Consider the following 14,885-nt stretch of genomic DNA (forward strand, 5'->3'; position numbering starts at 1 on the left):
AGAATCTATGTGAGGTAGGGACCTTACCTCATGTTACCAAAAAAAAAAAAACAACTCTTACTCTGGGGAATGATGTTTCATGTTGGCGTTTCTTTATTTAGCCCTGTATATCATTCTATTATAGACCTTGTAAATCTTCTGTATTACTGGAGGTCCAGTGGGATGTGTGTAATAGATTTAACTAATGTCTCTGTAGAGGGTCCTGAATGCATCACTCAGGAAAGCACCACCTGCACCGTTCATTGGTGCATCCTCAAAGGGATACCGACTTTTGTTGCAATAAGTTTTGTTGTCTTTGTAAATATGCTTCCAAATTGAAAGAATGTCACAAAGGACTGCTAGATTCAACCGATCCAAAATTCAGTGTTAGTATTGCCCTGTGGATTTTTGCACAGCCTTGGTTTGAATAATTGCTGTCTAATGCACACTGATAGAAACAGTGTTTTATTTTCACTTGCAAGATATGTGGCTTGGAATATGAAGTGGCTGTGCAAATATAAGGGAATCTGACATCCTAAGCAATATGTTGATTATATGTTTACACAACACCCAGTGTTGGATGGCCATCTAATGGGTAAATGTGCCTGATATGTTCTTGACATCAGAGACACGCACACATTTTCCTCCATTTCAAAGACTAACTGGTCTATCGGCTGTTTGTGCTGTAGCTGCCGGCAGCGCAAGTTTAGCCAGGGCAGGACTTCCTGAAAGATTTAAACCAGACGAACCGGATTCGCTCTGAGGACTCAGAGGTCATCCCACTGATCAGCTGCATGGCCATGTACCAGGCAGCTGTCTCCAAGCGAGAGGACAACACCTTCTCCAGCGGGGTACCACGACACCTACTGCATGGACAGTGTATCATTTCAGCCACAGCATGTTTATAACAGCTACTGCTGCTGCTGGCAGATTGTGCACTTGATGTCTTGTCAAAAAAGGGACTGAGTATAATGTCAAAAATCAAACGCTTTCCAAAACATCTTAACACCTTATACTAACCAGATATCACCTTCTCTAACATGAACAAAGTGGCTACTTAAAATTAGAAACTAACCATTACTGATGACATGTCTTGGGGAAATCATCATAATTTTTTGTTTAGTACAACATTTTTTTTCTTGCTGCCTACATGAGCAATTATTTTACAAGCGCAATTATATTTGAGTGAGATCCGACTAAGGAAGCGTTTCATACTTGAATAAAATATTCGCTTTTTTTCACCTCTGCACAGCTATATGACTTTAGAGCTACATGCGCTGAGAAGTTTTACGATGGCTGCTTTAATTATTTAATTATAACTAACCCAACCATGTGCATGTCCACATTCCACATTCTCTTAATTGGTTTGTTTATCTATTCCAGTGTGTGTTTTCTGTCCTAGTCTTTCACTGCTACAGAGCATTTAGTGTTACGCGGTAGCTGTTATGCATTGACTCAGCATTGTCGCCGTTGTTCATGGCTTTGTCGTGCAGTATAAATGGAAGTGATGACATTTGTCAGTGCAAGGGTTAGCAGCCTCGGCCAGGAGCTCTGCATATACATGTACTGATAGACAGGAAATATGACACTGCTCTCTCTGGGCAAAGTATAAAATAGACTGTCAGAAAACAGAAACAAAATTGGCTGTAAGTTTGGTTGCAGGATCCTGTGCTCCATGTCTTAGTTTTAAACTGTCCTCGGAGTGCAGCAGAGGGGCATTACGTAAATAGAATGTTATGCGGATTTGTGTACGTGCATGTGTGTGGGGGGGCATGTAGGTGAAAGAGAAAAGAGAGAGAGAGAGTACATGACATTAGCAGGACTATATTTTTGTGATGGCAGCCTGTAGTGTATACCAGGCACAGTAGCCCTATTAGGCATCAGTTTGATTTCAGGCCATGTAGAAGTGGAGGCAGCTAATGATATTTCCTGCTTCATTAGGTCATGGAGGAGTCGGAGGTCTGTTCCCTGCCTGGGGGACTTGCCAGTGTGAGGAAACAATTTGAGACCCAGGAAACTGCAACATCGCACAATGTAACCCAGTACCATTTCCATCACAGATCTGTGCAGGTATACTAATTAAAATGCAATGTGTATACATTTGTCAGGCTGATGCTGTAATGCATGAAAAAGACACTGATACCTCTGTTCAACTAACATGGCACGTTTGCCACGAGCTGACCCGGATTCAATTTGTTCACCCAGTAAACACACATTTAGGTTACTTTCCATTACACCGACACCAGCGCAAAGCTTGCAAGGTTTACATTACAGAATGGCATTTCTAGCAAGGTGAAGCATGGGCCTGGTCGACGAAATCCCCAGCGCTCCACCGTCATGTGTTTTGACTGTTGGGCTTGGTATGTGTGGACTCCTACAAACCAATGGAAAACAATTTATTCCCTCTCTTTGTTTGCAGCCAATATGAGTGGCAAGCTTGGAACACAATAGAGCCAATATTCACATGGTATCTTGCCTCTGACTGTAATTAGCATCATTTGAAACTGCAGCAATCAATCTAATCAAGCCTCTTCTCTGCATGGCACTCGGTAATGTATACTTAAGCTTTGGATGGCAGAGCAAATGAAGTGAAGTCAGCGGCGGTCTGTGGCTGTGACTTTATGAGGGGATGCGACAGGAGATGAGGAGAGCTGTCTGTGTATGTGTGTGCATGGTCACTCGTGTGCGTTTGCGAGTGTATGTGTGTGTGTGTGTGTGTGTACCTCTCGGACTGTGTGACAATCACTGTCCTCTTCTTCACAGGAAATGTCAAACTCGGAGGTGACAATGACGAGCAGTTCCAGGCAAGTCGTCCCCAGCAGTCAGCAGCTGAATTTCAACCAAGAAGCGATGGTACGGATTCGTGTTCTGTTATTGTGTTCCTGCAGGCACAACTATAAAGCTCTGCTAATGAGCCAGACGCTTTGTTTGCCATATTGAGTAAAAGCTGTGAAGCCATAATCAGTTACTTTCATTTGTGTGATTAAACTTTTTTTTTTTCAGCCAAGTGTTTGACAGTTTTCTTTGCAAGTAAAAAGATTTCATTCAACAGAAATTTGTAGCACACAAATTTATCTCCTTGTCCATGCATCTTTCTTTTTAACATTGATTAATTTATTTTCCCCTTCTTTTTTTTTTTTTTTTTTTACTACACATAGGTGACATACAGTGACAATAACTTGGCATCCAGTTATGAAAACCATAAAGGTGAAACAGGTGGGATGCTTTTTTGGTGTTTTTATACTTTCCACAATATATTGTCAGTGACATTCAGTCTACCAAGTCTTAGACATCTCTTCTCTCTCTCTCTCTCTCTCTCTCTCTCTCTCTCTCTCTCTCTCTCTCTCTCTCTCTCTGTCCATTTATCTATTTTTTTTTGTCTGTGTTGACTTTTAGAAGAAGAGTTTCCCAGGTACACTACAAAAGAGCTGAGGGATCACTTTGAAAGAACCATAGAAGAGGCTGCTCCAAGCAAACAAATCAAGGTAATACATTCCAGGATTTCATTTGAACTTATTATGTGTATACCCAGTAGTCGAGTTGTAAAAAAAATTCAGGGGGGATTGTCAATTTTTTTCACTTGATGAAAAGTGAGGATGGCAGTTTTACAGGGGGGATGATTTTGACCGTTTTTATTTCAGGGGCGATGCCATCCACCCTCATCCCCCCTCAACTCGAGTACTGTGTATACCAGAGTTACTATGCAATATTTTGAAAAGAGAGAATATTCAGTTTAGGTAATCCCAGAGTGTAGCAAACTGACATTTGAGATGCTGTCTATATTTATGGTTTATTTGTCTCTGAGATCTTAACAAAGAGCATACTATGGTAATAATTTCCACAATATCATGATGTTTTTTTGTTTTTTTTTTACTCTGAAAGGTTCTCTACTCTGTACTACAATTTTACTATAATCTCATTTCTACATTACATGTGTATTCAAAGTAGAACAACAACCAAGTTAAATGTAATGTATGTATCACTCTGTCACAGAGTAATGTGATGGCTCTTTAACTGTGTACCCATAAATATCACTTTTTCTTCCTCAAAAAGATTTCTCGTGACATCAATCGATCTAAGTGGTCCTCAAATGTGGCACAAAAGGCTGAAACTTATGAGATGTATGAAGCATCAGCCACTGAAGCAACTGAAAACACGACTGCTGCAGTTATGGATTATGAGGACTTTCCACCCCCACCCACCGAGGATTCTGATTATCTTCCACCCCCACCACCAGATTTACTACAAATGCCATCAGACAGTCCAAATATTCCAGAGTGCTATTACTCTCCTGAACCACCAGAACCTACTTACTCCTCCAAATACCCAGTCAACAGAGCGGCTTACTTCAAGCAGAGGAATATGTATGAGCTGAAACGCCTTTACAAGCACATTCATCCTGAGGTTCGTAAGAATATTGAGAAAGAGCTCTGCAGTGATGAGGCTGAAATTGAGAACGACCAGATAGAGAGTCAAGAGTACATGTATGAGGATGATGGCAGCTTGAGCCCAGACCAAGATTACACAGAGTGGGAGGAGATTCTTCCCGGAGAAGTACAGTCGATGCGTTGGATGTTTGAAAACAAGCCACTGGACACCATCAAAGATGAATCTCCAGATGAAGATGAGGACAATAACAAAATAACTGAACAGGAAATCATAGTTGGAAAAGATGTGAGACGCACAGCTTGGATGTTTGAGACCAAGCCCATGGACCAACTGGGCTCACAAAATATCAACTCAACAGAATATAAAAACAAATTCAACAAATTAGACAAAGGAGATGTCCGTGCTGCAGCATGGCTGTTTGAAACCCAAACAATGGACAATCTAAATAAAAGGCATGTGGAGGAAGATCTAACAAAAGAGATTGTATTCTCCGAAGAGGATGGGAATGCTACCATTTACATGATTGACAACAAGTGCATGGAAACCTTGGGCCACACTGAGACCATTGATGAAAGTCACCTTCTCATTCTAAGGTCAGTGTTAGAGGAAATTAATGGTGAAACGAAGACCATAACAAGTACATTTGATACTCAGTTCAAATGCATCCTTATGGGACAGTCCAGCCAGATGCTAGAGATCCAATCTGTGCGCAAAATTGAAACTGAATTGGAGAATTCCATCGCCTCACGTTGGCTTTTTGATACCCAACCCCTGGACATGACAAAAAGAGATTCTACCCCTTTGAAACTTGTGTGTAGTCTTTCCATGGAGGACAGCAATAAGGGAGATTGGGGAAGGTGGCTGTTTGAGATAAAGACCTTAAATTCTCTCAATGAATGGGAGAGCTCAAACATGCAAAAGGAAGAGATCATTGGAGCTGATGTACGTAAGCACTGTTTAGTGTTTGAGACTCAGCCAATGGATTCTCTGAAGGATGACTCCAATGCCAAACCTCAAACTATTGAAGAAATTATTGGAGGCAATGTTAGATCTGCGAGACACTTTTTTGAAAGCAGCCCTCAATTAGTGAGGAAGAATGGCCCCGAGGTTGGAAAACTTAAAAAGACAACAATGAATGAAGAGGAAAAAGGAGATGTGAGACACCAAAAGTGGCGCTTTGAGAGTCAGCCACTGGAGCACATCAGAGAGGAGGAGAAAGAGGTTATTCGCACTGTCAATGTTGAGGAAGACCTCACCCAAGACAATGGCACCAGCTGCAGGGCAGATGTTCGTAAGAACTGCTGGGTGTTTGAGACACAGCCAATGGATAGTTTAAAAGATGATTCAAATGCTCGACCCACGACAAAAGAGGAAATAATTGCAGGTAATGTCAGATCAGCAAGACATTATTTTGAAACAATGCCAGCTGACGAACTGAAGGAGCTTGCAGAGGTGGGGAAACTGAAAAAAACAGTAGCACTCAGTGAGGAAAGGGGCGATGTGAGACACCAGAAGTGGAAATTTGAAAGCCAGCCCTTAGAGCAGATTAGAGAGGAAAAGAAAGAAGTCATCCGGACAATAGACCTGGAAGAAATTGATAAGGTGGATGTGTTGAACTACAAACAAATCTTTGAGACAACAGATTTGAGCAGAAGGGATGAATCTCATAAGATTCTCATAGAGGGTGTATCCTCTGGCGCTGTGAGCTCAAATAAAAATCTCTTCGAGTCTACACCATTGTATGCCATGCAAGATAGCTCCGGGCATTTCCATGAGGTGAAAACAGTGCGCCGTGAAGAAGTTGTGAAAGGAGATGTAACAACTTACAAATGGATGTTTGAAACACGTCCAATTGACCAGTTTGATGAAAGCGATAGAGAATACCAAATTATCAAGGGTATATCGAAACAAGAAGTAGAATCTGGTGATGTTAAAACTGCCAAATGGTTGTTTGAAACGCAGCCTCTCGATGCTATTAAGTACTTCAGCAACATTGAAGATGAGGAAATTGTAGGGACAAATAAAACTACTGATGTTGTGAGAGGTGATGTGAAAACCTGCAAGTGGCTATTTGAAACAAAACCAATGGACGTTCTCTATGAAAGAGTGGAGTTAAAGAGTGAAAATGACTCTGAGGAAATACACAAGGGAGATGTCAAAACTTGCACATGGCTGTTTGAGACACAAGCACTTGATACTATCCATGATGAGACGGAAAAAGTTCTGAAAACATGCACTGTGAATGAAGAGGACATTAGGGGCAAAGATGTAAGAACGGCTTGTTTTCTTTTTGAAACGGAGAAACTTGAGAACCTCACTGGGGAGGAAAGGGGCTCTTTTAAGCAAGTCACCGAGATTGACATTGAGTCTGGAGATGTGTCAAGGATGAAGTATATCTTTGAAAACCAAACATCTGATATCATGACGTCTACATCTGAGGAAACAATGCAAAAACTAAAAACTGTTCAGTCTGAGGACATTCAGAAGGGAAATGTGGTGAACTGCAAATGGCTATTTGAAAACCAGTCCACCATACATGATAGCCAGGAGGAGTCCATGAGCAGTCGCACTGTGAGTGATGTACAAGGAGGTAATGTTGACAAGGGCCGCTTCATTTTTGAAACCTATTCTTTGGATAAAATTCAGGAGGCATCCTCGGAGACAGAGACAGAAATGATAAAAATGCAAAAAATTGTTTGTGATGAAGATGAGAAGGGAGATGTGAGAAACTACACCATGATGTTTGAAACTCAGCCACTTTATGCCATCCAGGACAAAGAGGGTCATTACCATGAGGTCACCACTGTGACAAATGAAGAAATAATGCGAGGAGATGTGGTTGGATCCCGATGGCTGTTTGAAACCAAGCCCCTTGACTCTATAAGGGACACAGATGAGGTTTATGTCATCAAATCTGTCATACAAGAGGATGTGCAAAAAGGAGATGTCACTTCTGCCAAATGGAAATTTGAAACACAACCTCTTGATAGTATTGCAGAGGAAAAGAGGGTTTTGGTTAAAACTGTAGATGACATTCAAGGAGGCGATGTTAGAATGAATAAACATTGGTTTGAGTCAGACGCCTTATCACAGGAGTCTGTTAGAACAGTCAATGTGAGTGAAATACAAAAAGGTGATGTCCGGACAGCAAAATGGAGATTTGAAACCCAGTCCATTGACAAAATAAGAAGCATGAGCTCTGAAAATCTGGTTGAAACAGTTAAAAAGGAGGAGGTTGCAAAGGGAGATGTCAAACAATCTGTGTGGCTTTTCGAAAAAAATCCCCTTGACCACATTAAAGAGGCAGATGAGGGCGAAGACACAACCATCACTCGTGAGGAAATTCCCAAAGCAGATGTGAAGACCACAACATGGCTGTTTGAAACAACGCCATTTGATTACTTTAATGAGTCAAGTGTGGAGAAGACTGAAATCATGGGTAAGAGTATCAAGAGAACCCTTGAGGAGCTTTATAGCCAGAAAATGGTGAACTCAAAAGGAATACTCATTGAGGCAAATGAAATTGGTGATGTTAGAATGGCAAAATATCAGCTAATGAATAAGCAGGCTCCACAGATTCAAAGAGAGGAAGTCATCAGGGGGGATCTGCAGAGCATTATGATGAACCTTTTGAACAGGCGGGAGAGAGAGGAGAGGCAGATAGTAATAGATTCAGAAGAGAAGGGTGACATCAGTTCAACTGTGCACCAACTGTTCAACCAAGAGAGGGGCAACAGTGTGGAAAAGGAGGAGATTTTAAGAGGTGACATTCAAGAAGCTGTAAATAACCTTCTCAAGGAGGGAGGGTCAGCTAAACGTGGAATACTCATCCAGGAGGATGAGAAAGGAGACATACGGATGACAATATATTCCCTCCTGAATAAACAAGAGAGTGCCACTTTTGAAAAAGAAGATATCATAAGAGGGGATATAAAAAGTGCTCTGCAACGACTGTCTAGTCAAGACAATCCAGATCAGACAGTGAAGATAAAGGTAGATGACACTGAAAAAGGAAATGTCAACTTTTACTCCACGTGCATTGAATCTGGGGCTCTTGACTATCTTAAACAACTGCATTTAGAGGATGAAGAATCTCCACCTGAGAAAGTAGAGAAAGAGAAGATTCTTGGAGGCGACATCAAGAACACCAAACTCATCCTTTGTAGTAATCAAACACAAATTGAACGCACAGTAGAGGATATTGTTCCTGGTGATGTTCACAGCACAGTTAAAGTTTTCATGTCTGAGCCAATAGTCTCACTGGAGGGACTCCAAAAGGAAGAAATAGTCAAAGGTGATTTGAAAGCTGCTTTGAATTCTCTGTCTGAATCCGTGAATCAGACAGTGGTCCTAGAGAAAGAGGAGGTGGTGAAAGGCAACATACCAAAGGCTCTGCGGTGCCTGGAGAAGGCTCAAAAGCAGCACAAGGAGGTAGAGAAGCCAGATATTATACGGGGCAATATCAAAGGAGCTCTAAGATCCCTTGAGAAATCATCAGCTTCGAAAGTTGAAGCCGTCATTGAGGATTTAGTTCCTGGAGATGTCAAGGCCACTCTAAAATCTTTGGAGCAGGCAAAACAAGCAGTGAGGGAAGTTGAAAAGGAAGAAATTGTGAAGGGTGATATTCACACAGCAATGCAGTGTTTACAGGAGGCTTCCAGTGAAAAGAGAACGTGTCAGCAGGAAATAGATGTTCAGGGAGATGTCAGAGGAACGATTCAACTCTTACTGGAGCCTCAACTTTCACCAAGAATGCAGAGGAGGGCAAGCCTTGAGGATGATGTAAAGGGAGATGTAAAGATGTCAATTAAGTCATTATACGAGACGCAGGAGCAAACTCAGTTGGAAAAAGAAGAGGTGATAAAGGGAGACGTTAAAGGCACTATCAAGTCATTGTTGGCAACAGCACAGCGTGAAAATACAAAAGTAAGACTTGGAGCCAAAAGAAGAGTCAGAGTGAAACAGAGCCCCGCGGTGAAAAACCTAAAAGTTGATGCACAGAGGAATATACAAAAGATAAAAACAGCTACCGTGGACGAAACAGCAAAAGAAAATCACTCCCAATCCAGTGAAACTCGAAGTGTTAGAACATCTACTCAGCAATCAACAACAGTCGTGGAACACAAAACTATAACCCAGAATCATGGCATCAAGACACTGAAGACAGAGTTCCGTAATCTCAATTCAAATCCCAAGGGAATGATAAAATTAGATAAAACCAAAGTGAAAAGAGATGTTTACACCCCAAAGCCACAAGTTCCAGAACCTGATCTGCCTCTGCCTCCTCCACCTCCACCAGTGGCAGACACTGACCTTCCTCCTCCTCCCACTCCTCCTCCTCCATCAGTTGACTCTGACATTGATCACCTTCCTCCTCCACCACCACCGCTCACTAGCGAGCAGGACTTCCTCCCGCCTCCTCCCTCTCAACAAGAACTGGACAGCATACCGTCACAGGAAATTCACCCTGCGCCGGCAAAGGCAACAAAAATGACTGTCAAAAAAGTGAAAGCTCCCGCACTGCACCCAGTCCCAAAGCTCGAGCCTAAAGTGCAACTCAGCAAAACACAACAGGTAACATCTGAGACTGTCACAACCAACAAATCAGTTATAGAAATGAGTCAAATTGAATCTAAAACATCGAAAACAGTTTCATGTGAAATCCCCCCACCACCTGAATCACCACGGCCACAAAAGAAAGTTTACATCTCTCCTGTAAAGTTCACGCCTCCGCCCTCCCCTCCTCCTTTCATGAGAGGGAAGATGAGTAAATTTAACACTCCATTAATAAAGGCAGAGGAAAAGTACCGGAAGCTGAGGGAGGAAAATACACCCCCAACTACTCCAACTCCCACTTACATACATGATTCAGTCACCGCTGCTCTTGAAATGCTTTCCACCAAAGATACAGAGCAATCAAAGAACAGTACATCAGATTTTGCTGAGGAGAAAGCTGTAATGGCTGTGTTAAACGTTCAGTCAGACTCACTAACTGCTGAGTCATCTAAGCATGTTGCAATCGCAGATACTACACAAATCAATGCCACTGTTAATGATAAAAATGTGAAAAATCTCCCAGCACCTACAATTATGTTGTCTGCTAAACAGCAAATTGAGACTTCTAGTGTTGCCTCTGTTCACCAGACCTCATCTGTTTCAACCATTACACAACAGATGCTTACGACGGCACAGAAAATAGTCTCTGTTTCGTCCAAACAGTCTGCTCAGTCTGCTGTCACTGACAAAGTCCAGACTTCAGTCAGAGATGTTAAAACAGCGGAGAGCCTAACCACTGAAAGTAAGAAAGAATTCAAAAATCTGAAAACAAAGGGCTCCAACAAATCTGAGGATAAAAAGAAAAACGAAAAACTAATTCTGTCTGAGAAAATCCCTGTTCAACCAGTAAAACCTGAAACTGTCACTACTGAGGAGGATTTAAATTCAAGCAAATCAAAATCTGAAGATAAGAAGAAAAAAGATAATACAGCACCAGAAGTACCTGATCACCACCACAATCAGCCTGCAGAAAAGGAGAAAGTGGCTACAGACAAGAAGGAAAATGATAGTTTTGTTAGCCAGGGCCAGGAGAAAGCTTCTGATCCTCCAGTGAATGCAGAAAATGTAGCTGCAAGTGAAAAAGCAGGAAAATCAACCCAAAAGGTGAAAAAGGGTAATGAGCAAGAAATGCAAGTTGAAAAGAAAGAAACCAAAAAGGCAAATGAGACTAAGAAAACAGTTATATCGCAGGATTTGAAGGCAGACGTGAAGGAAGATGTTCAGGTGAAAGTGATCACTGAAGAAAAAGAAGAGTTAAAGAAGGTTAAGAAAGGTGGTCCCTCCCCTGCTGCTGCTCCCACTGAGCCTCCTGTTGCTCCTACTGCTGCCAGCATCACTGACAAACAACCTGCCACTCCAGCCCCAGCAAAAAAGAAAAAGAAGTCCAAAAGGTCCAAAAATGGTGCACAGTCAAATCACAGTAAAGATACACCCACAGAGTCAAAGACAGATCTTGCAGAAACTAAAAAAGCGATGTCTGAAAAAGTCCTTCAAACCCAGGAAACAAACACAGTTGTCCAAATGCAAAACAACATAAAGCAAGAGCACATTCACATCCAGCAAGAGGTTAGTATTACAGAAAGCAAAGTGCATCAGAATTTCCAGCAACAGGAAGCAGTTACGGCTCAAAAGCAGGTGACGGTATCTGAAAAGAAGAAAGAGGTGGCTGTTAATCAGCAGAACACAGAGGAACCAAAAGAAGAAAGCGGGAATGTCCCAATTACAGTGACAGCCGAGTCAGAACAAAATACTCTGGTTAAGTCTACAACAGAGAGCACAGAGGAGTCTCAAAGGCAAGAGGTCCAAGCATTAATCTCTCACATCACAGACTTAGAAAGCGTTGCAGAAACTACTGATTCTACATCTGTCAGGACTCTGCTCAATACGGTTCCAGAGTGGCTCCTGACTGCCGAGGAAAAATGTGAACTGGAGGGATCTGAAACTGAAGAGGAGGCGCCAAAAATCGAAGACGTTCTGTCACATGTAAGGAAACTAGCAGAGGCTGAACTCATGTTTCTAGAAGGTAATGACACAATGGAGAAGCATGAGAGTGAGCCCATTTCTGAAAAACATGTCTCTGGTGGGGCAACACAAAGAATATCTAAGATCAGCATTGGTTCTGCGAAAGTTGAGAGTCAAACGAAGAAAAAGTCATCTAGTGAAAGAAGGAAGGAAGAGTGGAGCCAGGGCAAGTCCACCGACCTCAGGGCCCCATCACCGTCTCTGAGGATGCGCTCTCCCTCACCAACCTTCATCACTATTGAATCCACACGAAGAACTGACTCACCTCAGAGAGTGACCCCATCACCCACTCTACTGCACAGACCAGCCACGCCTCCCACCCCACCGCCACGCAGGTGTGACACCCCAACGTCTCGCATCACAAGAATTACACCGTCTCCCACTTTTGACAAAGCAGAAAATTTGGCTCGACTGAAAGACACAACAGCCAAGCTCTCACGTGGTGTGACCCCGCCCCCAGTGATTTTCCCCCAGCAAATCCCAGAAAAGAAATCTGAGATTGTGGAATCCCCTGCATCATTCCATCGGCAAATCAAAATTGAGACCCAAGCTGCAGAGGCCTCAGAAATATCAGATACAACAATTGCATCAGAAAATGACAAAATAGATTCTTTGAAGGAGGTTCAGACGGCTGATGTAAATCCTGCAAATGACCAAAAGGACCCAGTTCACATGCCAGCATGTTTGGATGTAGATGAAAATGGACTTCAAAGTAAGTCTGAACCAACCACAGAGAGCAGTTCATCATTGCATAAAAATGACTTGGATGTTGCTGAGGCTTCGGACATATCAGACCTATTAGATCTAAGTGCATCTGAAAAAGATAAAAAAGAGTTTTTAGATGAGGCTGAAATAAATAAGACTGATTTGGAAAAGGATCCAAATGATATCCCTGTACAATCTGGCCTAGAAATGGAGGAATCTGACAAAGAACTAAAAGGAAAAGAAAAAGATGAGCCTACTAAAGTGGACTTGTCTGAGTCTGAATCGCCAAAAGAGAAATTAGATGTCACACAAGAGCCGGCACCATTTGCTGAGAACGAGGCCGAGAATGTAAAAACTGACCACGAAAAAGCGGATGATCTAGAACAGGAAATGGCGACTTTTGACATCCAGGCTATTAAAAATGTGTTCGAAATGCATGAGCAAAGTTCTTCATTGAAACTGGAGAAAATGAATGAGGAGGAGCCTGCATCGAGCTCGAGTGAAACCAGAGCAGACAGTTCAAAGCGGGAGAGCCCCCAAGAGACTAAGGGAAGCTCACGGCAGAGCACCCCCCTCCCTCCCCAGAGAGATGTGGCAGAAACTGTGCCAGTAGAGCCATCAGCCCACTCTGAAACCAAATCAGTTACAGAACATTTCTCAAATGTTGATGAATTTGGCAACCAGACCAGTGGAACAAGGACCATCACAACTGTGTCTGAGCACTCAGAAAGTGTGTCAACCCAGCGCCCCCCTTTCTCCTATGCTGATGCAGTTAAAAGAAAAGCAGTGAGGCGTACAAACACCTACGATGAATCTTCTACTGAGGAGCTGCTGAGGAATTTCCACAAAACATGGACAGAGAGCGAGACAGTTTTCAAGAGTCTGGGATACACCGTCTCTGAAGAGAAAACATCACAAATCGTGTCACATCAGACGGAAACTGTCATAGCCGGTACAGAGTTTCACAGCATGATAAAACCTGAAAATAATGGCATGGATATTGGATGGAAGGATTTCTGTGGGTCGTTTTGCATGTGCTCCATGATGTATCCAACTCTAATCAGTATTTGGGATTGCTGCAGTACAAGGACCGCAAAGGGATTTTTCATAAGTGTTTGTAATAACTGAAACTAAGATTACATTTTACGTGAAAAATGATTTGTGATCGCATTTTTTTCTATTTTTGCATGCAGGTTTTAACAGTGACAGTTATTTTATAGACCTGGTGCTAATTGGTCATAATAGGCACGGTAGCTGGAGTGAGATTTTCAAGAGGCTGCTATTAGCTGAAGCATCCCTGGTGGGCATGCATTTAACAGTGGCTGACAACTCATCTGTGGTGCTTAGCAACTCTGCCAACATGCAGCTGAGCAAGACCCTGAACCCCTAGTCATGCTACAGAAAATACAATTTCTTGACATTGACAGAGTGTTGATAGCTGTGTGAATAAAGCATGTAATAATACTTATCCTTGTTCTAAATGCAAATGTTGGTTAATGTTTTGCATTTAACACAATAGCTATAGTAAAAACAGAAAGAATGCTTCAACCGATTTTGTTGCATTGTGAGGCAGCGCTAAAGATATGTCGCTCCTGTTGAATGATGCAAAGATTAACGATTAGTGTACTATCTCTCTCTAACAGATTCGAGTTCCGAAGTCGGAGCTTTGCACTGTATGTCGGAGGAGGGTTTATCCGATGGATGCTCTGATAATGGACAGAAAAAAGTACCATAAAACGTGTTTCTGCTGTGAGCACTGCAGAAGTAAATTGAGGTAAATATGTCACTCTCATTCAAGCAAATCAGAACTGTGACCTTACATAATTATTTCAAAAAGAGGCAGCTGCAGGTCATGAAAGAAAGTTTTTGTAATTAAAGTGTATCTTTTCAAAAAAAGTGTAACTGTTTTATGATTCATGATTTGCACAGTTCCCAGTGGATGCTTATTCTTTTCTCTTCCAGCCTAGGCAATTATGTCTCTCTCCATGGACATTTGTACTGTCTCCCCCATTACAAACAACTCCTCAAATCCAAAGGGAACTTCGATAATGGACTTGGGCCGAAACCTCCCACAGGAAGTGGTGCACCTATCTCCCCACAAGAGCAGCTCGAATGGAGACATTCAGTGAGCGGTATAACCTCAACAGACAAGGACAAAGCAAGTACTGTTGATAAAGGAATTAGTAAATCATTTGATGAAGCCAAACCAAATACCAACAAAATATCTGTAGTTT

General features: G+C 42.2%; 1 protein-coding gene across 1 annotated transcript; it reads left to right on the forward strand.

Moving 5' to 3' along the window:
* Nucleotides 1-773: 773 nt before the first annotated feature.
* xirp2b (xin actin binding repeat containing 2b) lies at nucleotides 774-14,734 on the forward strand. Its single transcript, XM_030081013.1, has 9 exons — nucleotides 774-830; nucleotides 1,921-2,049; nucleotides 2,743-2,832; nucleotides 3,138-3,195; nucleotides 3,376-3,464; nucleotides 4,033-11,877; nucleotides 11,926-13,603; nucleotides 14,295-14,425; nucleotides 14,614-14,734. The coding sequence occupies exons 1-8, from the start codon at nucleotides 774-776 to the stop codon at nucleotides 14,384-14,386; spliced, it is 10,038 nt and encodes a 3,345-aa protein (XP_029936873.1). The 3' UTR covers nucleotides 14,387-14,425; nucleotides 14,614-14,734.
* The last annotated feature ends 151 nt before the right edge of the window (nucleotides 14,735-14,885 follow it).

The sequence above is a fragment of the Myripristis murdjan genome, chromosome 21, assembly GCF_902150065.1.
Source record: "Myripristis murdjan chromosome 21, fMyrMur1.1, whole genome shotgun sequence".
NCBI lineage: Eukaryota > Metazoa > Chordata > Actinopteri > Holocentriformes > Holocentridae > Myripristis > Myripristis murdjan.